The 27924-nt window shown below is 45.9% G+C and overlaps 1 protein-coding gene across 7 annotated transcripts; it reads right to left on the reverse strand.

Annotated features, from left to right (window-relative positions):
- Positions 1 to 27924, reverse strand: senp7b (SUMO specific peptidase 7b). Of its 7 annotated transcripts, none has more exons than XM_045697988.2 (22): positions 27696 to 27924; positions 27301 to 27408; positions 26089 to 26177; positions 23721 to 24008; positions 23243 to 23343; positions 22267 to 22451; positions 21301 to 21661; positions 16114 to 16223; positions 15063 to 15209; positions 13471 to 13504; positions 11740 to 11964; positions 10933 to 11171; positions 8358 to 8434; positions 8118 to 8234; positions 7648 to 7767; positions 7268 to 7360; positions 3692 to 3864; positions 2950 to 3002; positions 2813 to 2856; positions 2658 to 2726; positions 2402 to 2552; positions 1 to 2215 (listed from the first exon to the last, which is right to left on the reverse strand). In XM_045697988.2, exons 2-22 carry the CDS (start codon positions 27406 to 27408, stop codon positions 2072 to 2074), a joined length of 2928 nt encoding a protein of 975 aa, XP_045553944.1. In that variant the 5' UTR covers positions 27696 to 27924; the 3' UTR covers positions 1 to 2071. The 7 variants fall into 7 exon arrangements, with proteins under 7 accessions (XP_045553944.1, XP_045553943.1, XP_045553941.1 ...); XM_045697987.2 differs by having other exon boundaries at positions 21301 to 21658; positions 22267 to 22454; XM_045697985.2 differs by having other exon boundaries at positions 22267 to 22454.

Below are 27924 nucleotides of genomic sequence, written 5' to 3' on the forward strand. Positions count from 1 at the left end.
TCACTTGATGGAGTTTCTTTATTGTCATTACAAAGTAGATTTGATGTTAGTTTAACTCATTTAAATGGGCTATCTGTAAATTAAAACAAAACTTCAAACTTCTTTAACACGATTCTCTATAAACACGTCTCCAGACTACCTGTTGACTATCTGGACCGGTCTATTGATCTCAGTCCTGATCTCCAGACTACCTGTTGACTATCTGGACCGGTCTATTGATCTCAGTCCTGATCTCCAGACTACCTGTTGACTATCTGGACCGGTCTATTGATCTCAGTCCTGATCTCCAGACTACCTGTTGACTATCTGGACCGGTCTATTGATCTCAGTCCTGATCTCCAGACTACCTGTTGACTATCTGGACCGGTCTATTGATCTCAGTCCTGATCTCCAGACTACCTGTTGACTATCTGGACCGGTCTATTGGAAGGACATTGATCTCAGTCCTGATCTCCAGACCCTAAACCAATGCATCAGTAGTTGTAGGCTGGAAGGTATAAGACGAGTTAAGCAGTATGGATGTCCTTGGTTCATTCTACGGAACCCTTGAACCCAGCCGTAAAGCCCAGCCATAGTGAACCAGTCAACCTATGGCTACCTTAACAGCACAATTTAAACCTTCAAACCGGCTACTGCATTTGACTATACGGCTTTTACTGAACTATAAGACAGAATTAAAGCCAACATAATTATAGTATTAGGATAACAATATGGAAGAATTGATAAACACTAGTTTTTATACTGTAGTAGCAGGGCCATTTTCTGACAGTGGCTAAATCAATGGAGTAGAGATTTGGATGGGGCGAATAGGAAAGTGGTAGCCCAACTGATTTGGGAGGTGTAGGAGGGTGACCTTTACCCTTCCAACAGCAGTAGGGGTGGAGGAGGAGGGCTCTGTCCTGTCTAAGAGGGCTCTGTCTGGGGACCACATGCTGTGAGAGGCTGCACCAAAGACTCCAATTATCCAAAAACGCTCATTCTACCAACTTAACCCAATTAAGTACATATGGTTAAGCACATATCCTATCAGACTTAGTGTTAACGACCCAAACTGTAAAACCTATTAACCGTGCCCGTGTGAAAAAAACACAATAACAACTTAAAGGTAATATCTGGAATTCTCGCTCTACAATATTGTGATGGTGACAGAAGAGAGTTCTGTCCAGCTGTTGCTAGGTAGACTTTGGGGGCATCTTTAATCCAGGAATATACCACATTATAAATACATCATTATAAACATGCCATTAAAAAAAAATCTATGTTTACACCATGAAAACAAACAGAAACCCAAATGGAAACCGTTACTGTATGGGGAGAATGTTATTTCTGTTTCTTATGACAGAGTGAGTCAGGTCCCTAGACTTTCATACAGCACAAACTTAGAGGGGAATTTAGTTCTGCCTGTAAACAGAACAGGGGAGAGGTGCTGTTCTAATCATCATATTATAAGCGGTCATTGTGTAGGCTTACTCGGTGTTCCCCACTGGAACATTGGGTTTTTCTTACGAACTAAGCAGCTACAACATGAGGAGCCAAAACTAAAACACTGCCAACATGTGGACTTGTCTGTAGTGATAACACGATTGTTTAGCAGCTGCAAACAATCATGTGCATATTGAGACCTCTATGACTGATGGTCAGAAACAACAGCCTGAAACAGGAATAACTGAGTAATATTGACTTAATATTTATAGTGGTTTTATGTGTGAGTCATAAGGACATTTGAAAAAGAAACCTGTTCTGAGTACATGAGTTATGCTTTTGCTCAGCAAACTAGATGCGTGTTCACTCATATCCTTGTGTAATAATGTCCATTCTAAATGCTCTCTTCTATAACATTACATAAAAACTAAACATTACAAATGAACAATTTTATTCAATTTTACGATCCTATTACTTTGTACATTCACATTACATACAAGTGAGAAACAAACATCCTGTGACATTCTATAAAAAAAATTGGAATACAAAAATAGTATAAATATTACATTTATTGTACATTTGAAAAATAAAAGTCCTTCACAGTTTGGGGGTATTGTAGTAGTAGTGCATTGCTGATCAGGTACCTTGGCTACCTGCAGCTGCTCCCGCCGTTGCCATGATGACCGTGCAGCTCCATCACCAGGCTCCGGATCTCCTCCCTCTTCCTCCACACCTGTTGCCGTGGAAACCAGCGCTCCAAACGCAGGGGGAGGTCAAAGTGCACCACTGGGTTCTGGAGAAAGTCAGTGAGCCAACCAGAGGTTCGGATTAAGGTGTGATGTCATGCATGGGACAGGCAGTTATCATTTCAGATCAAGCGTTTTAGACAAGTGTAGTGGAGTCAAAAAAATGCCAATGAAATGGATGGTTGATGTCAGCTTGTTGTTAAGCGTGGGAGGTTAGAGGGGGAGGGCCGTACCTGCAGAAAGCTCTCCACGTACTGCAGGAGGTAGAGGCCACAGTCGCTGCTGTTGTCCTGTAGAGGGACTGTACAGTGGGAAGCCTTCATACTGTCTACAGTGAAGTCTCTGCGTGTTCCTCTACGCACCTCCCACTCTACATGTAGGTAACTGGAGAGGACAGACGGGAGAGATTGAAACTAGTCTACACATATATGAACCACACACACACACAAAACAATGCAAGCGCGACAGACACACACAGAGAGTACTCACTCCCGCAAGAGCTTATAGATGCTCTCATGGTAAGAGATCTTCAGGGAGTCCATGATGAGAATGCAGGGTCTACAGAGAGAAGACAACCCTGTGGCATTACACACACTTATAGATGGAGGAAGTACAGCCAGTTAACTCACAGTTAATGCACTCACTTCTTAATGATGGTCTCCCTCTGACATCCATCTTGGGTACACGCCTTCAAAATTGAGATAATGTCATTTATAATGTTGCACACATGCTCAAAACATCTGATATTTTTGGTTATTTTACAAAAGAGGGTGATATTTACTGGTGGGTTGTGGGGCCTCAATGTAGGTTTCCCACTGGCTCCCCCTGTTCCACCTGAAGTACGTATGCATGTCACACACACACACACACACACACACACACACACACACACACACACACACACACACACACACACACACACACACACACACACACACACACACACACACACACACACACACACACACACACACACACACCTTTTAAATCAGCAGCAAATGTTTAGTTACTTTGATTTTGTTCTGTGGCGTTGTGGCCAAATGTGCATGCTCCGTTTCTCAGTGTTTCTTGGCTGGGTATGGAGGGCACGCTAGACCTGCGCTATAGCCACCAGGCCAACCAAATAATTCCATCTGCAGTTGGGATTCAATTACACACACGCATGAACATGCACACATAACACAAACATCACATCCAGGTATGGCTAGAACAGTTTGTTTTAGAGAGACCTCATTTTCAGAGGTCTGCAGTTGTATATAACAACATAACCCTAACATAGGGTTTTAACGGGTAGTTAGGGACTGACATCGCTGCCTAAACAGCGCCCTAGCTACCTTCCAACAATATCGAGGCAAAATAAAAACGATCTAACCCAACGTTAATTTGATCATTAAAGTTAAACAAAGCGTGTGAATGCAACCCAGGCGGATTAGAAACGCTGTTACAGGGCCCTGGTGAGAGAAGTGAGATTCTGCCAAGGTAAATATCACAAACACACAATGCATCGGCGCTGTCCAACGCACCTGCTCCGTTCTGCAGTTTGGGGTTGCTGGCCTCTGGAGAAGGCCCAGTTGAAGCCTGGGGCTGGCATTTCCTCTTCCCCCCGTTGGCCTCCACTCGATCTGGGCCGGACCACTCCTCATGCTGGGCCTGCTCCAGGCCAGGGAAACAGATCACCACAAGGTACCAGTGGGCTCTGGGGAATCAGACACAAGGGAATCAGACAAGGGAATGTGCAATGTATCATGAATGTGGCTATATGAGAAGTGTTCAATGTGTATGATAAGGGTAACGTATATATTATGTACAGTGTGTAATGTACAGTGTCTATTTTGTATACAGCAGTACTGTGTCTAAGACAATCTTTCCCTCGGGGACATTACAGTTCATCCTATCCTAGGAGAGAAAGCGTAATGGACTGGAGATACAGAGATCTGTGTTACCATATCTACATTCTCATCTAGATATCTAGATGGATTTGATCATGGCAATACAGAGCAACCGGCAGTATGTGTTGTTTCAATGTGTAAAGATAGAAACCTGTCAGTCTAGTGGAGTAAATGGCATTCACAAGACACTAGCGGGAACAGCCGTGACCCCTGTCCTAGCCTGGGCGTGGCCCCTGTCCTAGCCTGGCCGTGGCCCCTGTCCTGGCCCCTGTCCTAGCCTGGCCGTGGCCCCTGTCCTAGCCTGGCCGTGGCCCCTGTCCTAGCCTGGCCGTGGCCCCTGTCCTAGCCTGGCCGTGGCCCCTGTCCTAGCCTGGCCGTGGCCCCTGTCCTAGCCTGGCTGTGGCCCCTGTCCTAGCCTGGCCGTGGCCCCTGTCCTAGCCTGGCCGTGGCCCCTGTCCTAGCCTGGCCATGGCCCATGTCCTAGCCTGGCCTGATTGTCTTGTATTGGAACATACTGGAACATACCGTGTCAGAATATAAATCCGTATCTGGAGCTTAGCCCATTTTCCAGCTACACGTCAGTCGGGAGGTATTGTCATTGATGCTTTTCTATTGAAAACCCATTAAGATATGTACAATAGGTCTGCAGTTGTATATCATAATACACTGCTCAAAAAAATAAAGGGAACACTTAAACAACACAATGTAACTCCAAGTCAATCACACTTCTGTGAAATCAAACTGTCCACTTAGGAAGCAACACTGATTGACAAATTTCACATGCTGTTGTGCAAATGGAATAGACAACAGGGTGAAATTATAGGCAATTAGCAAGACACCCCCAATAAAGGAGTGGTTCTGCAGGTGGTGACCACAGACTACTTCTCAGTTCCTATGCTTCCTGGCTGATGTTTTGGTCACTTTTGAATGCTGGCGGTGCTTTCACTCTAGTGGTAGCATGAGATGGAGTCTACAATCCACACAAGTGGCTCAGGTAGTGCAGCTCATCCAGGATGGCACATCAATGCGAGCTGTGGCAAGAAGGTTTGCTGTGTCTGTCAGCGTAGTGTCCAGAGCATGGAGGCGCTACCAGGAGACAGGCCAGTACATCAGGAGACGTGGAGGAGGCCGTAGGAGGGCAACAACCCAGCAGCAGGACCGCTACCTCCGCCTTTGTGCAAGGAGGAGCAGGAGGAGCACTGCCAGAGCCCTGCAAAATGACCTCCAGCAGGCCACAAATGTGCATGTGTCTGCTCAAACGGTCAGAAACAGACTCCATGAGGGTGGTATGAGGGCCCGACGTCCACAGGTGGGGGTTGTGCTTACAGCCCAACACCGTGCAGGACGTTTGGCATTTGCCAGAGAACACCAAGATTGGCAAATTCGCCACTGGCGCCCTGTGCACTTCACAGATGAAAGCAGGTTCACACTGAGCACGTGACAGATTCTGGAGACGCCGTGGAGAACGTTCTGCTGCCTGCAACATCCTCCAGCATGACCGGTTTGGCGGTGGGTCAGTCATGGTGTGGGGTGGCATTTCTTTGGGAGGCCGCACAGCCCTCCATGTGCTCGCCAGAGGTAGCCTGACTGCCATTAGGTACCGAGATGAGATCCTCAGACCCCTTGTGAGACCATATGCTGGTGCGGTTGGCCCTGGGTTCCTCCTAATGCAAGACAATGCTAGACCTCGTGGCTGGAGTGTGTCAGCAGTTCCTGCAAGAGGAAGGCATTGATGCTATGGACCACCCGTTCCCCAGACCTGAATCCAATTGAGCACATCTGGGACATCATCCATCCCACAACGCCACGTTGCACCACAGACTGTCCAGGAGTTGGCGGATGCTTTAGTCCAGGTCTGGGAGGAGATCCCTCAGGAGACCATCTGCCACCTCGTCAGGAGCATGCCCAGGCGTTGTAGGGAGGTCATACAGGCACGTGGAGGCCACACACACTACTGAGCCTCATTTTGACTTGTTTTAAGGACATTACATCAAAGTTGGATCAGCCTGTAGTGTGGTTTTCCAATTTCATTTTGAGTGTGACTCCAAATCCAGACCTCCATGGGTTGATAAATTGGATTTCCATTGATTATTTTTGTGTGATTTTGTTGTCAGCACATTCAACTATGTAAAGAAAAAAGTATTTAATAAGATTATTTCATTCATTCAGATCTAGGATGTGTTATTTTAGTGTTCCCTTTATTTTTTGAGCAGTGTATATGCCATTTCGCAGACACTGATATCCAAAGTGACTTAGTGTATTGAATTGAACCTACAGCACTTGGCATTGCAAGAGCCACACTCCACGGACTGAAAGCCTTCTACTGTGGTCCTAAAGTGAAGTGGGGAGTTGAGGGAACAGGGAACATGACGCTGTGCAGCACTCCATCCAGGCCGTCATCAACCCACAGCCATATGAATGAAGGTACGCACATCCGGCCCTGTCTCTGTCAGGCGTGACAGAGGCTGTTTCAACACCAGTGCAGCCTTGAGACTAGTACACACACCCACAGACAGACAGACTACAGCTCAGGCCACATCTCCACTATGCTGGAGGCCTGCCCTGCCTGGACACTGCCTCCGCTCCAGTTTAATGTCCCTGTTTTCATGTCTCCTTGTCAGAGCCATGACAGCTAGAGGGAAGGATGAAGAAAAGAGCACTGTTTTCCCCAATCAAGGGAGTGTGGTGTCATGTCATGACATGTGGTGTACAGCAGAGTAGAGTAGTGTAGTATAGAGTAGTGTAGTATAGAATAGTGTAGTATAGAGTAGTGTAGTATAGAGTAGTGTAGTATAGAGTAATGTAGTGTACAGTAGAGTAGTGTAGGGCAGTGTAGTGTTGTATAGTGTAGTGTATAGTAGGGCAGTGTAGTATAGTGTAGAGTAGTATAGTGGAGTATAGTATAGTGTAGAATAGTATAATGTAGGGTTGTATAGTATAGGGTTGTATATTGTGGTGTAGTATAGTGTAGTACAGTGTAGTGTAGTGTAGTGTTGAGTAGAGTAGGGTTCTATAGTGTAGTGCAGTGCTGGACCACCATGGGCTAATTGGGCACACGCATCTCCTCAGGAAATATTCTGTTCCACTTTGCGAGGACGACAGAAATGGTGCCGTTATTGGTCCAAGTCTTGGCTCTACCCTCTCTCTGTGTGTGTGTGTGTGTGTGTGTGTGTGTGTGTGTGTGCATGCGTGTCTATCATTCTCACTCACTTGTGATTGACAGGCACAAACAGGTAGTCCTTGTTGAAGATGTCAACATGGCGGGTCCACGTCCTCACCCTCTGGTGTCTCCTGTCCCGGGCCCTGAGAGGAAGGAGAGGGGAAACACTTCACAGCAACACATACTACTCCTTCCATCACAATCCAGGTAGAATATCTCTTAACAATACTCTTAACAAGAGTAAAATGCTCCTTAACTTCTCTGTCAATACCATCATTAACATCGTTAGCATGTGACTAAGCCAACAGCACACGTAGAGCACGCCGCCAGGAGCCTAAGGCCAAACATGAGCCCCCCGCGGGGCGCCATGTGACGCGCGGCCGAGCCACCCACTAAGCCGTTAAAAGACGCTGAGTGCTGATCTCCTTACGGGATGGCAGCCTCCTCCTCCAGGGACGTGTCCCGGCGGGTCAGCTGCTTGTAGAAGAAGCTGCTGAAGACATGACATCTCTCTGCCAGGGGCCCCGGGGCCCGCTCCAGGAGAAGATACCTGAGGGGACAGGAAGATGCTGAGGTTTTGCTGTACTGTCACATGCTGTGTGGCTGGGCTAAACTAAGGGGACGTGGCTGATTTCCATATATGTTAAATGAAGCTAATGTTAGGGTTTGGTTATGATAATGGTCAGTTTTAGGTTTTGGGTGGTCAGCCTGTCAATGGAATGCTGGTCGGAAATGTCCACTTAGTCCTGCTTCATTGTACTTAGTTGTGGTTTGAACCAATCAGCATTCAGGATTAGACCCACCCGTTGTATAATCACCGGTTACACGTCTGCCAGCTGGCTAAGATGTTCACATGACAGGAGAAAAACATTGGTCCACAGGCAGATCACTAGAACTCACTTAAGGTAGAAGTCGATGATGACATCATTGAGGAACTGACCACTGTCCAGACAGTCTAGGTCCTCTGTTGTCACGGTGATTCCTCCTTTAGAAGGGAGGGGTGGGTACTGGATCAACCTGATGATGAAGAGATCCAATAGTTCATGTGTAAACAACAACTAATACTAACAGGTAGTATATTCTACATTGAAAACCATCCATAACAATAAACTGGTGAGCAGCAGGATGTACTGCCCTCACCTGGTGGGCAGCAGGCCCTTGAGTCTGGAGTAAGGCTCTCTGCTTCTGTGGTTCCCTCTGGTCCGACTGGGGCTCCCCTGATCGGAACAAGAACAGAACAGAAAAACATTACAGAATCACCCGTCAGAAGTCATCACCCCAGTCAAACACCTCAGACTTTACTCGACAGATTCATCTGACTGCATGGGGGATTTTCCTTAAATGTATTTTGGACAAGGGGAACAGGTGATCAAATTCAACGTTTTGGTGAGTGATGAGAATGAGGGGGATGGAGATGATAAAGTCAAGGTCTGCTCTGATGATGAACAGCAGAGAGGAAGAGGATGACGGCACTCACTGTGTGTGTGTTGGCCAGACATGCTGCAGACCTGCCAACTCTGTCCAACTTTTTAGAGTACCAGACGCACGCGGCAAATTGGAGATTCAACTGGCGAGCATAGCACAGCCGAATTGTTTAGTTTTTTTTTTCACCCTCACGCGCGCGGTTTGTGAGTCTGATCGCAATTATAGAATTGTACCAAATCAAGTCTATAAAAAGGTTGGAATACTTTCTTCACAGCATTCCATTTACACACATGGTAAAAGTCACTAACAAGATGTAATTAGAAAAAACACACAAAGGGCCTTTATTCTTGGAGTGTTTTTATTTTATTAAACAAATAATAACAGGTTATTTGTTTAGGTACAAAATGTACAAATGTCCTATCAACGATAAAACATTTGTATCTATAACGTTTTTCTTAGCACATGCGCTCAAATTTAGTCTCTATAGTATAGGAACGTTGGTCACCTCTCAAACAGGGCCAATCACAAAGGCCAGCTCACAAGTAGTGGCTTTTTAGACACCGTTCCTAATCAACACTAAAAGCAAAATCATTTTGAAAACATAAAAACAAATGATCGCATCGACACAGACCGCAAACTGGCTACACAAAGCTTCAGTAGGCTACCTCAAAGGGAATCTGAACGCTGTTCGCTAGAAGAGTCCGCTGTTTCAGCCTAGGTAAAGGTGCCTATTGGATTTCTTTGCAGCGCATACATCATTTCAGATTATCGAAATTTATAAAATCTCAAATCTAGTGCAAAGGCATTTTAGAAGCATTGCCTCTATAGCTGATACAGGACACTCATTCATTCCTCATCGTGCAGTCTTCTAAACTCCCGACTCCATTTAATGCCAAGATATTCATATTTATTTTTTATTATACTTTTGTACTGCTTTTTGTGACGTGGATCATAATTACAGTTACAGTCTAATCAGGTTGCGTGATCCTCGTAATGTTACGTGGAAAATACAACTAATGGGACGCAGAATTAAATGTATAGCACAATCGCACAAATGCGACCAGTTATTTTTCGTATTTGCATTTAATTTCTTTCACTAGGAAATGCGAGTGAACTGCTGGCACTTTAGAGCCCACTGAATGTCCATCTTGTGTTCGCTAACGTTAGCTTGAAACAATTCGTGTTTACCTTTCCACGACACACGGAGTTGAAAAGGGATTTGTCCATGTGTTTACCTACAGCTGACAGTCGGATAACTCATCATCACAACAAATAGGAGGGCAGACACCGGGTAGCTGCGTCGAATAATCTCCATGTCCGTTGACACAAACTCCGTCTGTGTGTTGCAGCTCGAGAATCGGGATGTTAGATTTACTCAGTGGACTTATTTTTATTAAAATGTAAAAAAAAAAAAAAAAAAAAAAAAAAAAATCAGGCCCATTCATTTATTCGTACTTTTAACTCGGATCTTCTACCTGCATACACGGACAGAGAATTGCATAGTTGGTACGCAAAATGCGTGCATGTTGCTACGTCCACAGATGATGTCAAGGGAGCCAGCTCATAAAGACCCCAACGAGGTGGCCTACTTTGGTCTATGCCAGCTGGCCCCAAAAACCCTGACGTTCCTGGGCCCTCCCTGGACACACACACACCTGCCGTACTCATCATCCCCACCACACACACACACCTTCGCCCACCCAGATCCCTTCTTACTGCCTGTGTAATTCCTCCATCCTTCTAGGACCTGTGAGGGAGTAGAGACCAAGCTCACTTCTGCTGCTGGTTGGGTGTGATCCCAACCCCACCTAACTCTGTCCAACAAGCCATCTCCACCCCTCAGTCTCCCCATCTCCACCCCTCAGTCTCCCCATCTCCACCCCTCAGTCTCCCCATCTCCACATCTTCATCCCTCAATCCCCATCTCTCCCCTCACTGGACACTGCCACTTCATCAAAACTGAGTCAGGGGCCACTCACACTGTGTGTGTGCGTGCTGACAGGGCCACTTCTTCTAGCTGGCGCTGCTAACTGGCCTTCATAGAACCTGCTGTTATGTTGAGCACCCAGACCTCACAGTGGATTGAATAACACAGACATTATTATAACAGGTTTTTCAATTTATACCTCTGAGGCCGAGCCTGCATCTTAAGTTAGAGGGATGGAGAGTTGAGGGGGACAGGGGACGAAAGAGCACAGAGGTATACACACTGTCAAGCATATAGACACACAGACAGACACACAGACAGATATATTCACACAGTTCTGAGCTCCTGAGTGACTATACTGACCTTTGCTGTCCCCAGGCCGGGGTCTGCCACCAGGCTCTGCCCCAGCAGGGTGAGGAGGTGGGCGTCCTGGGGACAGCTGTGTATCAGTGCCAGGCCGTCTGCCCAGGACAGGGGGCTCTTCAGGTCGTAGGAGCGGCCCTGACGGAAGGCCTCTACATCCAGCATGGAGGCTAGCAGAGCAGCCTGCAGATCACCCAGCTGTTCTCTTAGGACCAGGAGGAGGAATGGACAGGCCTGACCTATATAGCCACAATAGGAGGGAACACACACACACACATTAACACACGGACAGATGCACACACAGAGACACACACTGTTCCACACGTTGGCAGGTGATGACATACTTTCTTCTAGAAAGTGTGGTTGAGTCATGACGGTGTGCTGCGTTGTGATCCGCCCACTAACACTCAGTAACTGGCCCACATTAAGGACAACACACCACTTCTACACTTCCTTGTCTTTCTTTAGGTTTTGGAGGCAGAATCTTGAGAAGTTTGTTTTCCTGTTGACCTTCACAGCTTGATTGAACCTTTAACTCAATTAATCCACCTCTGGATCGGACAGAACACCAGTCCCAATTTATCCCGCCTCATGCATCAAATTCTCTGCATCTGGTGAAAATATGTTGACCCACTATTCACATTACTATAGATTTATTTATCCTCCATTTAACCAGGGACGTCACACTGAGATTGACATCTCTTTTACAAGGCTGCTCTTTTAAAGCTAACATGGACTCTCAAGTCTCAACTAACATTGTAATGAATTTCTCTGTCTTAATTCTCCCAGTTGGTACGGTAGTCTTACCAGGCAGGGTAACGGGGTGGAGGGCTGAGAGCTCTGTCTGCACCAGGTTGGCCTGGGCCTCAGACACCCAGAGGAAGAGCAGGGAGGGGGCCGCTCGGCCGGGACAACCCTGGAAGAGACTCCCGTCTTGGGCTAGACCCCCGTCCCACACCGCGTACCCCCTGAGCTGGGACGCCACCAGGCTCACCGACACCCCCCCCTCCTCCTCGGATGACACCCTGGAATCTGTTGGATAAGATAGGATGGGGGGGGTGGCGAGGTGTAATAATTCTGTTTTGATCATACTGGATATCTGATGACAGGGAAATCTTTTTTGTTGGATTATTTCTATCATTTATTTAAGGGTCTTATACAGTATTTTGGAGAAGGCAGAAAGACTGTCTAATACACTGACTATCAGGGGTTACGACTCCAAGACCCTGGAGTTACTAGCACCATGCTCTCACTAACTGACCACCTCCTGCTCAACATAAGCGTCTTAGGACACTAGTAAGATCCACAGATGCACCCAGAGTCAAGTGGGGTGAAAAAGTCGTGCAAACCAGTATGGCCTACCGTCGCCAAACGTAAATAGAACCCTAAGCTGAGCTTCTTAACCCTAACCCAGTCCAGAGAAAAACAGGTAAGTGTGTAGAGGTGTGTGTGTGTGTTCAGGTGTAAGTGTGTGAATGGGGGCACGTGTGTGACCCTCACAGGGTCACAGACAGTTGACCAGGGTCGTTACATGCTCACCTACAGTAAACAACAGGGTAAGCCATGGGACAATAACAAGAGTAACCATAATGAGATTTATATAAAGGATTAAAGATGGGTTATCTAAGGGAACGTCAGGCTGGAATTAAATCATTACACATAATTAATATTACAAACTGGGTGGGTCGAACCCTGAATGCTGATTGGCTGACAGCCGTGGTATATTTCACCATATACCACGGGTATAACAAAACATTTATTTTTACTGCTCTAATTACATTGGTAACCAGTTTATAATAGCAATAAGGCACCTCAGGGGGTTGTGGTATATGGCCAATATACCAGGGCTAAGGGCTGTATACAGGCACTCCGCGTTGCGTCGTGCTCAAGAACAGCACTTAGCCGGGGTATACAGTTGTTTGGCCATATACCACACCCCCTCGGGCCTTATTGCTTAAATATAGAATAGGCTGATCTGATCCTTCTACATGTATATAATACCTGTAAATCATTAACTACAGGTTTTTTGCATCGTACTGGCCGCCTACCTTTCCTTCCTGGACAATGGATTTCAGCACTACACTTTCAGAACAGAAGTGTGTTTGCCAGTCTGACTTCACTAGCCTGGTTCCAGATCTGTTTGTGCTCTTGCCAACTCATTTGCTCATTGTCAAGCCAAACATGTTTAGCATGACAATTAGGGCCAAGGAGTTGGCACGATGGCACAAACAGACTGCCACTCATCTGCCCTCCTCATCTGTATACCTTGACCTAAGTCTCATCACAAAGACACTGAGGCCGCAATCTATGACGCCAGCAGGAAGATGGTGGATCAGGGAGGCTATGGAGCCCATATGATCCCCCTGGGGAAGGGAAGGACCCTGCATGTGTTGCAGTAAAGACTAAAACACACAGTGACTTCACCCTCTGAGGCTTATTGAGACCTTTTTATCATCTTTCCCCATCTGATCATTAGGCTAGGTCATACTCCACCACACACCACACACACAGCTGCAATGTCAAGCTGTCAGTGATTACCTTTCAGCGGTAGAGTGATGCCATCATCTGTTACCTATAAAAAGAGGAGGGAGATGAAATATATTAGCAGGAGGAAAATGCTGACATGTTATCATTACGGTATATAATAAGAGGGAGGATGAATAAAATAGCTAATTAGAGAAGAGGTAAAGGAGAAGAGATTGAAGACAGGTGGAGGGATATTATAAAGCATCCTGTTGGGTTTTTATATTAAGGAGGGTAGACTGACCCCTGACCCTGATGCTCAGTCTTGACCAACCCCTAGACCCTTATTCCCCTAGGCCCTTACTCCCCTAGGCCCTTACTCCCCTAGGCCCTTACTCCCCTAGGCCCTTACTCCCCTAGGCCCTTACTCCCCTAGGCCCTTACTCCCCTAGGCCCTTACTCCCCTAGGCCCTTACTCCCCTAGGCCCTTACTCCCCTAGGCCCTTACTCCCCTAGGCCCTTACTCCCCTAGGCCCTTACTCCCCTAGGCCCTTACTCCCCTAGGCCCTTACTCCCCTAGGCCCTTACTCCCCTAGGCCCTTATTCCCCTAGGCCCTTACTCCCCTAGGCCCTTACTCCCCTAGGCCCTTACTCCCCTAGGCCCTTACTCCCCTAGGCCCTTACTCCCCTAGGCCAGACCAGATGCACTTGTGTAGATCTGAAAGGATTGGATAGGTATTCACATTGGACATATTTAGCATGGTTGCTATGGAAACAATACCAATCATAACAGAATAATACATATTCTGTTTAAAAGGGTTGTCAATAAAAAAAAGACCTCGTTCAACAACAGAAGGAAAGTTTCCAGACATGACAAAAGCAGCTAAATAAATCAATAAATAAAATAGGCAATGTTGTTTTGCTGATCTCACAGTGGAAAACAACAGGAGTTTGACACAGTAATCTTTTGACCACAAGGCAACTGCTCCAGACTCACTGACCACGGTTTAATTCACCCCGGGACTCTGTCATTAGCACCACACTATTTCTTAATTGCTTGTTAAAGGATTTTATGGCCCTGGAATGGACTTGATGGGAGTTTGGAGAACACCTGGTGATAAACTGCCGATGTTTCGCCAGTTATGGTCTTGAGTTGCTTATCATGTCATTGTTCCAGCAAGAGACTGGCATGTGGGTTTGTGAGACTGCCAGTCAAGGTTGTGTTCGAAGTGTTCAAAGTAGCGACACATACTTGATCTTCTGTTTTATTACAGCTCTCTCCATCCGTCCCATCAGTGTAATATGTAAGCCCTATTTTGTGAGGGCTGGCCCATTAAGACGCTGGACAACACATGTCCTTTATTAAAATCTAAACCAGGAACAAAAACTAGTGATGGGCCAATCACATTAAGGGGGAAGCTATCTGGAAGAGAGCATGGAAAGAAAGAGAGAAAGAAGCTGGGCAAATATTGATGTGAAATCAGGACAGTGGGGAAAGAACCTGGTTGTTTCTGTCTTACATTCATACAGGCTTCAACTGAGACACAAATTTGGAACGCACAGGTATTATGCTCAGCTAATTTCGAATGTGGAGCACAACCACGTGCCTGTGTGTACACAAAGAAAGAGTGACCTACACACACACACCACTAGCCAAAGTGTCTTACCACCAGGTTTCCATTGGCCTGTGCTCGGACCACCCCAGCGTGCAGTGTAGAGAAGGACAGTTCCATGATAGGAGGCAGTGGCTGTGTGCTGCCAGGTTGGTGCTGCGATACGCTCTGTAACCCCGTGACCTTCTCTCCAACCACAGCCTGCCAATTACAACACAGGGGCACCGGCACACATGGAAATAATTCACAATATTGCATAAAACCTCATATTTACCTCAACTGCTTAAATAGATTTCTTCCCAGGCATGAAACAACGGCTTTCCTGGAAGCAAATGCTTTAAATCGACCACGATTTCCTAGAATGTTTTCAATTGGTGATGTCTTGTCTTTTAGTTGCAACAAGTAACAGTGGATGGAGTTTAAGGTGGAGGCCCTTCAGCTAGGCCCCTCCAGCTACAGTAATGGTAGAAGAGACACTGCACTGAGCAACATAGAAATCCTACAACAGAGATGGGAAGCTCTGTTCAAGATGCTCAACAACAGGGGTTACATCTGTTCCTGCTCAGCGTCTCAAAACACAATAACAAACATGTTGGATCTTAACCAGAGTTACCTGCTTCTTCTAAAACATCCACTGGGGAGGCTTTCTACTACTAATTATCTCACAGCACCAGACTAGTTTCTTTTATTACTTACACATTCCCAGTCCCCACTGTCTGCTAGCTGAACCTCTACATGTGTTACAGACAGGCAGTTAGCTGACAACAGCTGGCAAACCTCACCTCAGTCGTGATATAGGCTACAATGTTGTCTTCTCCAAGTCTGACCTCTCAATCCAAGTCTGAAATAGCTGGCTTCTCTGAGCACTGTCTTCTCTGAGTACTGCATATAAAAAAGTCCGTCTTGATTTGTTTGCTTGATTTGATGCTCTGACTGTCAAATGCTATAATATTTTTCAAAACCAGACAATATGTTATTTGTCCAGGCAACCATAGAATTAGAACCATATCATTAGAATTCTACTCACTTAAAGTGAATAGGCCTCTGACATGTGATGAGGTACCATGATCATTAGAAACACATGCCCCCTCCTCATCCCTCCTACCTGTTCCTCTGGGGTGGGTTGGCCTTGCCTGGGGCTCTGTTGTGGGGTCTTCAGCCTGGGGCACTCTTCTTCATCATTCATGTCCTCCTCATCCTCACTGGAAAGCACAACTGACACACAGACACACTCAACTTAGTATGGTGATTATACACTGTCGTTATACAAACAACGGGAACTGATAATATTACAGGCCAGCGGTCTGTTGCAGCAGCTGGGCGTAAAAAAGTTGGGCTTAAATGATAAGCGGAAGGTAGCTACACCCAGAATATACCAGCCTTTTTTTCTAAATGAGGGAAGAGAGACAGAGAGAGCGAGACAGACAGAGAGAGCGAGACAGACAGAGAGAGCGAGACAGACAGAGAGAGCGAGACAGACAGAGAGAGCGAGACAGACAGAGAGAGCGAGACAGAGAGAGCGAGACAGAGAGAGCGAGACAGAGACAGAGACAGAGAGAGAGAACAGAGAGAGAGACAGAGAGAGAGACAGAGAGAGACAGAGAGAGAGACAGAGAGAGAGAGAGACAGAGAGAGAGAGAGACAGAGAGAGAGAGAGACAGAGAGAGACAGAGAGAGACAGAGAGAGAGAGAGACAGAGAGAGACAGAGAGAGACAGAGAGAGAGAGAGACAGAGAGAGAGAGAGACAGAGAGAGAGAGAGACAGAGAGAGAGAGAGACAGAGAGAGAGAGAGACAGAGAGAGAGAGACAGAGAGAGAGAGACAGAGAGAGAGAGAGACAGAGAGAGAGACAGGTGTATACACCAGTCTGTAGGTGAGGGGATTGTACTGTATATACTAAGGTGCCTACACACACTAAGGCTGGTCCATGCAAAGGCTGGGGTTGGTGGGCCCAGGGTAATAGGCTTGCCAGGGAGTAATCTGGAGTGTGACGCTCAGCACTGAGCTAGCCAGAACTGGAGCACCTTGTCCTGCTGTACCACCCATAACTGTTGTACATCTATGGTGCCACCTATTGAGACTGGCACCTTGAAGTGACACTGACACCGTTAGTTAGTGTGTCAATGGGGTGGCTTCACGAAGGAGCTGCTGGCACACTGGCTGTCACTGAAGTTGAGAGCAGGAGGTCCTTTCTGTGCTCTACCACCGACTGAGACTGTCACTTTCAAGTCAGTGTGTTAATGAGTGTGTCAGATGCTGGCACACTAACAGTCAGTGTAAGAGGATTGGAGTGGTATCTATTTGTATTCATGATGACTACTTAGATGAATGATTAGCCATTATCACGATTTTTAAAGCCCCCAAGCAGTCTTTGTAATTTTATTTTTAAGTCACTGTATGTCTAATAAACCACTGTCTGTTTATTTAATGAAAAGAACTGCAACATATATTTTTTTATAATTTACACTGAGTAGACCAAACATCAGGAACTGAGTGCATGTCCCTGAGCCTCCGTTCGCCCTTCAAACACTGTCTGATCGTGTGGGCGTTAGGAAACAAATGTGAAGACATTTACATAGACAGCCCTGATTGGCTGATAGGATGGTCTAGAGTCCATCCCCTTACCCAGATGAACAGTCATTGGTCTATTTTAATCAGATCACATTGTGATGTCATGATGTGGGCCAAAAGTTCCATCCCACCTGAACAAGCTGAAATTCAAGGCATTGTTTTCTAACATCTCTTACACAAAAAGGGCATTATCATAATTATCATAATTTCAGTGATAGCATCATCATTTTTTAAGAATAATCACATTTTTAAACTGCACCTCCCCTTTTAATATATCACATTGATTATGATGAAGTACGCAACATTAGCCTATATCCTGTTGTTCACCAATACCTTTGACATAAATACAGATTAGCCTACATTGTCCAGGTCCTGACATAGGACCACAGAACTAGCTGGAGATGGCTGTTAGCTGCTCACGCAAAGTCAATGGGTTAATTTAAAGGGGGACTAGAAGCTCCTGGGAGCAGCGGAAGGACCCAGAGTCGGAGGGGGGAAGGGGATTGGGTCAGTGAGGGTCAAGTGCCAGTAGACAGACACAGGACTAATGGGCTTTATAGGGAGCTTTGGCTATCCACAGTAATCTGGCTGACTACTTGTCTCCCTCTACCTCCTCCCCACAACCCTGGTGTTGCAGCACCATGCTCTACCAACTGATCCACACGGGACCTACATATTCCTCTTCCTCCTCCCCACAACCCTGGTGTTGCAGCACCATGCTCTACCAACTGATCCACACGGGACCTACATATTCCTCACAACCCTGGTGTTGCAGCACCATGCTCTACCAACTGATCCACACGGGACCTACATATTCCTCACAACCCTGGTGTTGCAGCACCATGCTCTACCAACTGATCCACACGGGACCTACATATTCCCCACAACCCTGGTGTTGCAGCACCATGCTCTACCAACTGATCCACACGGGACCTACATATTCCTCACAACCCTGGTGTTGCAGCACCACGCTCTACCAACTGATCCACACGGGACCTACATATTCCTCTACCTCCTCCCCACAACCCTGGTGTTGCAGCACCATGCTCTACCAACTGATCCACACGGGACCTACATATTCCTCTACCTCCTCCCCACAACCCTGGTGTTGCAGCACCATGCTCTACCAACTGATCCACACGGGACCTACATATTCCTCTACCTCCTCCCCACAACCCTGGTGTTGCAGCGCCATGCTCTACCAACTGATCCACACGGGACCTACATATTCCTCACAACCCTGGTGTTGCAGCACCATGCTCTACCAACTGATCCACACGGGACCTACATATTCCTCACAACCCTGGTGTTGCAGCACCATGCTCTACCAACTGATCCACACGGGACCTACATATTCCCCACAACCCTGGTGTTGCAGCGCCATGCTCTACCAACTGATCCACACGGGACCTACATATTCCTCTACCTCCTCCCCACAACCCTGGTGTTGCAGCACCATGCTCTACCAACTGATCCACACGGGACCTACATATTCCTCACAACCCTGGTGTTGCAGCACCATGCTCTACCAACTGATCCACACGGGACCTACATATTCCTCACAACCCTGGTGTTGCAGCACCATGCTCTACCAACTGATCCACACGGGACCTACATATTCCCCACAACCCTGGTGTTGCAGCGCCATGCTCTACCAACTGATCCACACGGGCCCTACATCCATCTCTCTCTCTCACCCTCTCTCTCACCCTCTCTCTCACCCTCTCTCTCACCCTCTCTCTCCCTCTCTCTCCCTCTCTCTCCCTCTCTCTCCACCACCATTATTCATGGTACATTAACATGGAGGGACAAAGGGGACTGAGAATAACCAAGTCTGCTCTCGTTATCACTATGGTCTTTTCCTTGTCAGCACTTTGAGTGCACGTTAAGACACACACATCTTCAAACACACACACCTCAAAAACAGTGAGCCACCCCTCTGTGGTGGAGCCAGGCATTAATCTCTCAGCACCGCTGACAGCTGATGGTTTCCCATGCCCCCCTCTGGCTACACATCTCTGAACACAAAGAGCTTGTAAAGCTGGAACTAGGACCCATTAGAAGAGAGAACAAATGCAGACCAGATGAGGATCCTCATCGGATGTTGTGTCCTCATCATTCCCCTGGTGATGCCCCAGCCCCATGTTGACAAAAATATATTTTAATGGCAAATATTGCCTGTACCAAAAATTACAAACCCAAGCTTGAGTTTCCTCTCTCTTCCAACTGCTTCTTGGCTCCCCAGGTCCCCATGTCGTCATCATTATGAAGGCTCCTGTACTCGTTACTACCTAATCACTGGGGATTTGAAGGGCCAAGACTCCACTAGAGAGAGGAAGCCCATGGGTCTCTGCTAGGACAGGTCCTCGCTAAGGATGCAGCTCACCACAGATCCAATCAGTGGCTATGGGCGTGGCTTAGTTGCCTAGAAGTTAAGGTTAGTGTTGGTTATAGGGGTGGAGCTTAGGTCCTTCCAGAGGATCCATTCTAACGCCACGGTGGTGGTGCACCTTGCCAACAGAGGGAGCTTCCCTGTAAATTGCTTCCAGTGTGTCAGAATGTGCTCTGGGTTGTTCGTAAACTCAGAGTGTTTCGCTCTCGGGAGCGTTCAGATTGTACACCGGACGCTCTGGCCGAGGAGAAAGGTTGATCCGAGCGTTCTGTAGCATGCTAGCTACTTCCAGACATAAATGAGAGAACACCTCACTCTGACCATGTTACTCACCCTAGCAGAGCTGGTTAGGCTGTTTTCATGTTATCTAGAGCGTTGGTGACTGTAACTGTGCTGCTGGCAACAATTTAGTTGTGTTTTTTTGCCAACGTTCACTGACACCGGTAATATTCAACAGGTGTTGCGCGTTTGTAAATTCATCCGTTTTTAAATCTGCTCTAGCCAGAGTGAATTTACGAACGCACCCTTATTCTCCCTCACCTCCAGTCTGGTTTGCATAGCCACCAAGTCAGATTCCACAGACACATTCTGCCTTGCAAATGACCTCATTACTTTCTTAAAGAGACACCGCACACTTTGATAAAATATATTGCTTCTTCTATGCAAATGTTGATGAGTACAATAAAATATGTTCTAACAGTTGCCAATCAAATAAGTCCTAAATAGAAAGGATTGTTTATCATCTGTAGCCCCATAATATCAGCTAAAACAAGCTCAATAACTCACTGCAGGCACACACTCCTGTTGAATAATATGCATTCACCTGTATTGTGACTAGACCTAGGCTACATCTTGATTTACCCGGTTTATCAACGCAGATTTACCATTGAAATAAATGACCATTATGTTGTTTGGTACTTAGACTAGTAAAAACAAAGTCAAACTGATTGCATAATAGTAGCTGAGTTTATCTGTCTGGATCAAGTGACATTCTGGGAATTTGGCTAATAGGCCTTCTTTCTGTTGTTGTTGTGGTAACGTTTTAGTATCGAGTATGGTGATACTAGCCAGCCTGTTATGTAATGGCCCTGAACCCCACTAAGACATACAGCTGAAACCGCTTCCTCGCCTGTTCATCCATTGGTGTCGGATGATATTCTATACTGACGCCACTGAGTGAGGAGGGCATTTTGCTTCGTTTAGAATGTTGGTTCAGCGTAACAACACTCATATTACAGAGTAGTATGTGACGTCAAACCGCCAGTCTGTGCGTGATGTGGTATGTTCTGATCAATATGCTATGAAGGGTTCAACAGTGGGTCAACTTACTAGGTTCTGTGGAGGTGGGCTTGGGCCGCCTCAGCCTGAGATGGAGGGAGAGACACTTGGTTGGAGGTCTCCTCTCTCTGTCTGTGAGGTTAGCTCGGAGGGGAGGCCTGCTAAAGGAAAAACGCTTCTCCTGTGTGGCCTGGGTCACTGAAGCCACAGCGGAGAGGGGGTGTCTCGGGGACCCTGTGGATGCACCTCTGGCCCCTGACGTCAAGGGGCGGTCGGGAGGGTCGTCACTATCTGGGCTCTGGCTTCGGTGGCCTGCTGGGACTGGGACACTTCCCCTGGGGCCCGTCCCTGGTGAACCACTAGTCCTCTTGATCTGGTTCTGCAGTGATCCTGAGCTCCCCTTCCTCTCCTTCTGAAAGCACACCAGGTAGGACTACTAGTCACAGGGGTTAACCGAACAGAAATTCCCCTAGAAATGATTACGATCAACTAGAAAAATACAAAATAAATCCTAAAAGAAAACATATGAGCCTGCATATGCCCCTACACTAACCAGCTTGTTCTCATATAATTCCCTACACTTTGTTTTCAACGGCCACACTTTACAAGACTCAATACTATTCTATAGACCAAGCTACCCTGGGGTGTTATCCTGTAGCAAGATATGGAGCTACCAACTCAGCTGAATTAGGACTATCTGTATAGGGTGGAAGTTAATCAACTTGTCTGGTCATTGTTGTCATTTCACTGTGAGGAATAGACCTAGCAACACTGAGTTAGCCAACACTAACAAACAATGCCTGAAAAAGCTAGCCAACGCTCAACCTAGCTAGCTAACAAGTATGGTTACGACCAATAACTATGGACCAGACTAGTAAGTATAAGCAATTGTTTTCTACTAGACATCTTTATGTGAGTCCTGAGGCCAGTCAACTGTATGTGTCCCATATGGCATCCTATTAACTATAGTGCACTATCTAGGGAATAGGGTCCCACTTGAGACAACCATAATGCTACCTCTGTGTTTTGTGGAGGAGATCCATTCATCCCAGTGTCACGTCTCCTCCATGTTGAGTCTCCCGGGGAGACAGAGCGCCTGTCGTCCGTCTTTGAGGAAGTGTCCACCTCTCTTCCTGGAGACGGTTCTGATGCAGAATCCTGCTCCAACTCCACTGGGCTGCATCTCACAGACATTTGGGAATCTTCTGGGGAAGATTTAAAACAGAAAAGGAATAAAATATATGCCATTTAGCAGACACTTTTACCCAAAGTGACTTTGATAAACGTTTTTGTATGGGTGGCCCCAGCGGGAACCGAAACAATGAAATAAGCTAGTAAAACACAACAGTTCCATTTTCACCCTTGTTGAAGAGACAGTAGCCTGGGTGTCTACATGTATGACATGACAGCGAGCACACAGCTAAATGTGACGTCTCCTGAACGAGAAAGAGTTAAAAGAAAAGCAGCCTAACGGCAAGAGAATGTTTACTGCAGGCATTTTTAACAAGGCCATAAAGTTAAGCATTTGTTTATCCAACCAGGAAAATGGTCAGGCTTGCCAACACAATATAGAAGAAGAGGGAAACGCAGGGGGAGGTTAGGTTACACACAGCAACACCTGCTAAATGTTAACCCCCACTGCTCCATGAAACACCAACAAAACACTTAACGAGGAAAACTCCTGATTACACAAGTATGTTTGAACCTTAATTGGTTAGGCCTATGTAGATATAAGCAGCCTCTAACTGCAGTGGATCTACACCAAGATTAAAGACAAATGTTTTTAGACAAATAATACATTTTCACAAAAATAGCGTAGCATCCACAAGTGTAGATTGTCTTCATCAGGCCTCCCTAAGCTGAGCACATTGTCTAGGGATTGTTTTGGACTGTGTGAGAAAGATTGAATGGTTGGCTAGGATTTCACCTCAATGAACTCTCTCTCTGTGTGTGTGTGTGTGTGTGTGTGTGTGTGAGTGAGAGAGACACTAACCACTGAACTCTGCACGTTGCGTCTTGAGCAGTGGCGATACACACCCGGTCTCTTGATTGTTGTCCCGGCACAGTGTGTCTGATGCCCTCTTAGGGCGCCATCTAGTGGAGGACAATGGTACAGTCAGTTCAAATGATTCCAAGCAGATTTCTATGGTCGTGTCACTTCTAGTTCTGACAGAGTGACAGACACCAAGTGTGAACCGAACAAGCAGAATCACACGTGAATTCACATTTAAAATATCAACTACGTTCTAATTCCTAGACTTAAAGTTATCTGTGTTTCAAGATCTATTACGTTGTAATTTTATTTACATTTATCCATATCGACTTACAGGAGCAATTAGGGTTAGGTGCCTTGCTCAAGGGCACATTGGCAGATTTTCCGCCTAGTCGGCTCGGGGATTCGAACCAGAAACCTTTCGGTTACTTGCCCAACGCTCTTAACTGCTAGGCTACGTGCCGCCCTGATGACATACCCATTTTTGAAGCAGGGAGGAGAGGCTGCTGGGAGTCTTTGTTCAGCTTTGTGTGTTGATGATGTCACAGGGCTTGATTGGATGTGAGGTGGCTTCTTATGAGTCAGAGACTCTGTCTGCTTCCTAGGTGTTCCGTTGACTGCTAGCTGACAGCGAGGGGATGATCTCCACAGTGTGCTGGGCATGTGGGTCTCTCTCCATTTGCTGTGCTCTGGGGAATTCCCTCTCTGGCTGGCAACTGGACGGTGTTCTGGGGTCTGAGCTGGTCTCTGGAAGCCTGTTGACTGGCTGGAGTTCCAAAGTCTCAGCAATGTCTATCTAACATCTCAGGAACTACATCAATACCATATACAGTTGAAGTTGGAAGTTTAGGTTGGAGTAATTAAAACTCGTTTTTCAACCACTCAACAAATTTCTTCTTAACAAACTATAGTTTTGGCAAGTCGGTAAGAACATTATCTAATTTTTCCCAAAATTGTTTACAGACATATTATTTAACTTATAATTCACTGTATCACAATTCCAGTGGGTCAGAAGTTTACATACACTAAGTTGACCGTGCCGTTAAACAGCTTGGAAAACTCCAGAAAATGATGTCATGGCTTTAGAAGCTTCTAATAGGCTAATTGACATAATTTGAGTCAAGGCCTACCTTCAAACTCAGTGCCTCTTTGCTTGACATCATGGGAAAATCAAAAGAAATCAGCCAAGACGTCAGAAAAAAAATTGTAGACCTCCACAAATCTGGTTCCTCCTTGGGAGCAATTTCCAAACGCCTGAAGGTACCACATTCATCTGTACAAACAATAGTACGCAAGTATAAACACCATGGGACCACGCAGCCGTCATACCGCTCAGGAAGGAGACGCATTCTGTCTCCTAGAGATGAACTTGCTTTGGTGGGAAAAGTGCAAATCAATCCCAGAACAACAGCAAAGGACCGTGTGAAGATGCTGGAGGAAACGGGTACAAAAGTATCTATATCCACAGTAAAATGAGTCCTATATCGACATAACCTGAAAGGCCGCTCAGCAATGAAGAAGCAACTGCTCCAAAACCGCCATAAAAAAGCCAGACTACGGTTTGCAACTGCACATGGGGACAAAGATCGGACTTTTTGGAGAAATGTCCTCTGGTCTGATGAAACAAAAATAGAACTGTTTGGACATAATGACCATCGTTATGTTAGGAGGAAAAAGGGGGAGGCTTGCAAGCCGAAGAACACCATCCCAAACCTGAAGCACGTGGGTGGCAGCATCATGTTCTGGGGGTGCTTTGCTGCAGGAGGGACTGGTGCACTTCACAAAATAGATGGCATCATGAGGCAGGAAAATTATGTGGATATATTGAAGCAACATCAAGACATCAGTCAGGAGGTTAGAGCTTGGTCGCAAATGGGTATTCCAAATGGACAATGACCCCAAGCATACTTCCAAAGTTGTGGCAAAATGGCTTAAGGACAACAAAGTCAAGGTATTGGAGTGGCCATCACAAAGCCCTGACCTCAATCCCATAGAACATTTGTGGGAAGAACTGAAAAAGCATGTGCGAGCAAGGAGGCCTACAAAGCGGACTCAGTTACACCAACTCTGTCAGGAAGAATGGGACAAAATTCAAAAGACTTATTGTGGGAAGCTTGTGGAAGGCTACCCGAAACGTTTGACCCAAGTTAAACAATTTAAAGGCAATGCTACCAAATACTAATTGAGTGTATGTAAACTTCTGACCCACTGGGAATGTGATGAAAGAAATAAAAGCTGAAGTAAATCATTCTCTCTACTATTATTCTGACATTTCACATTCTTAAAATAAAGTGGTGATCCTAACTGACCTTAGACAGGGAATTTTTACTAGAATTAAATGTCAGGAATTGTGAAAAACTGAGTTTAAATGTATTTGGCTATGGTGTACGTAAACTTCCGACTTCAACTGTAACGGTAATATCATCTGTGTAATATAACCTGCACTTTTTTTGTCATCATGATTTCCAGCTATACACACTGTACTAGACATTTTGACCAGGTACATTTAACTGGTTGAAGAGCACCATCTACTGAAAATAGTCAGCACTGCAGATATCCATGACCACTGCATCCTGGCAACAAAATAACCAACAAAAACCAGGCACGAGGCGAAAGCACAGAAAAGTGGTGGAGAGAGTGTCATGGTTGACACGTTACACTCCCAACGAGGTCAAGAGGTAAGTCAAGTAAGTCATCTAGGAGAGATAATTGACATTCTTAATCCAGCAGCACTGTCCAAATAAGCTCTGGTCCAGTGCGTCACGTCACTTGTTGATGCTGTTCATTATTCTCAGCAGCATGAATGCTATGGACCAGAGCTATGTACAGATAATCTCTTTACATACCTCTGTTTCCCTGCTCTGGAGATGTGTCCATTCAGAGAGCCATCCTGTTCAGGCCTTTTTCCATTTGAAGAACCATTGCACCAGCTTGTCTGAAATGACACACAGTGTTGTTTCAGCTTAACTATTAACCCATAGGCTACATAGTACATTGACCTACATCTTTTAAAGTGTCTTGAGAGTGATAGGTTTAAATTAGTCTGGGGTTGGGTCGCAAATGGCACCCTATTCCAGAGGAGGCTGGTTGGAGGCACTATAGGAGGATGGGCGCCTTGCAATGGCTGGAGTGGAATTAATAGAACCGAGTCAAATGTAGTTTTCATATGTTTGATACCGTTCCATTAATTCCATTCCAGCCATTAAAATGAGCCCATCCTCCTATAGCTCCTCCCACCAGCCTCCTCTGCCATTGTCCCTGTTGTGCACTAGCCACCATGTGGGTTTTGGTCAAAAGTAGTGCATTGATTATATAGGAAATAGGGTGCCATTTCAAAATCAAATCAAATTGTATTAGTCACATGCGCCGAATACAACAGGTGTAGACCTTACAGTGAAATGCTTATTTACAAGCCCATAACCAACAATGCAGTTTAAAAAATATGAATAAGAAATAAAAAGGAACAAGTAATTAAAGAGCAGCAGTAAAATAACAATAGCAAGACTATATACAGGGGGTACCGGTACAGAGTCAATGTGCGGGGGCACCGGTTAGTCAAGGTAATTGAGGTAATATGTACATGTAGAGTTATTTGGGAAGCACTTTGGGAGGTTTCATTAGCATGACTTATGTAGTATTTTATTAAGAACACCTAATATTGAGTTGCACCCTCTTTTGCCCTCTGAACAGCCTCAATTTGTTGAGGCATGGACTCTACAAGGTGTCAAGTGTTCCACAGGGGTGCTGGCCCATGTCTCAAGGCTTAAAAATCCTTCTTTACCCTGTCTCCTCCCTTTCATCTACACTGAAGTGGATTTAACAAGTGACATCAATAAGGGATTATAGCTTTCAACTGGAGTCACACGGTCAGTCTGTCATGGAAAGAGCAGGTGTTCCTAATGTTTTGTACACCCAGTGTATACCTTCTAGCTATGCCGATCTCACTTATCACCATGAGTAAATATAAGCACAACATTCATTCACAAATAATGAGTCACCGTGTGAATATGCAGTTCATTGGGGTTATGTCCACTTCAAATGGAAATTATATGGGATACCTCGAATGGGCTGGAGGTATCCTGGAGACGTGAGAGAGGGGACTGCATGTGCATGTTGTCAGCTTCGGGTGGCTGTTTTCTCTTGGGGATTTTGAAGGGAACTGCCATCTGAAATGAAGAATTACTGTATTACGGAGGTGCCACTTACGCTGACCTGCTTGTAGCTAACTATGCTGTAGCTCTGGTCCAGGCCGTTAGTGCGCATCCGTCCACTAACGTTACTGGACCAGATCTAACTATTTTCCAACACCTCCTAATCAAGTTAGCCTGAACAACAATGCACAGATTATGTTCAGAAAGACGTGACACAGTTAGGTAGCTATCTAGTAAGCTAGCTACCTGTAATATGAAAAACCTTTGGTTAGCCAACATAGTTAGCCAACAAGCCAACTTACTTAACTGTCAATGGTGCTGAATCAGACGGAAAGATGGCTAAAGAACGAAAACAAGAATCATTGTAAAGACGCCATTACGTTGTCATTTGCAACCAATTAAATGTTATCATATTGGCTAGCAAGCAAGGGATGACTGCTTCTAGTAAAATGCTACATCAATCTAGCAGCAGTAAGCCATCAACAACAGAGGCGCCTCTAGCGTTAACAGGAAGTTGTTGAAAGCATTTTC

Source organism: Salmo salar, chromosome 16 (assembly GCF_965601325.2).
Source record: "Salmo salar chromosome 16, fSalSal1, whole genome shotgun sequence".
NCBI classification, from domain to species: Eukaryota; Metazoa; Chordata; class Actinopteri; order Salmoniformes; family Salmonidae; genus Salmo; species Salmo salar.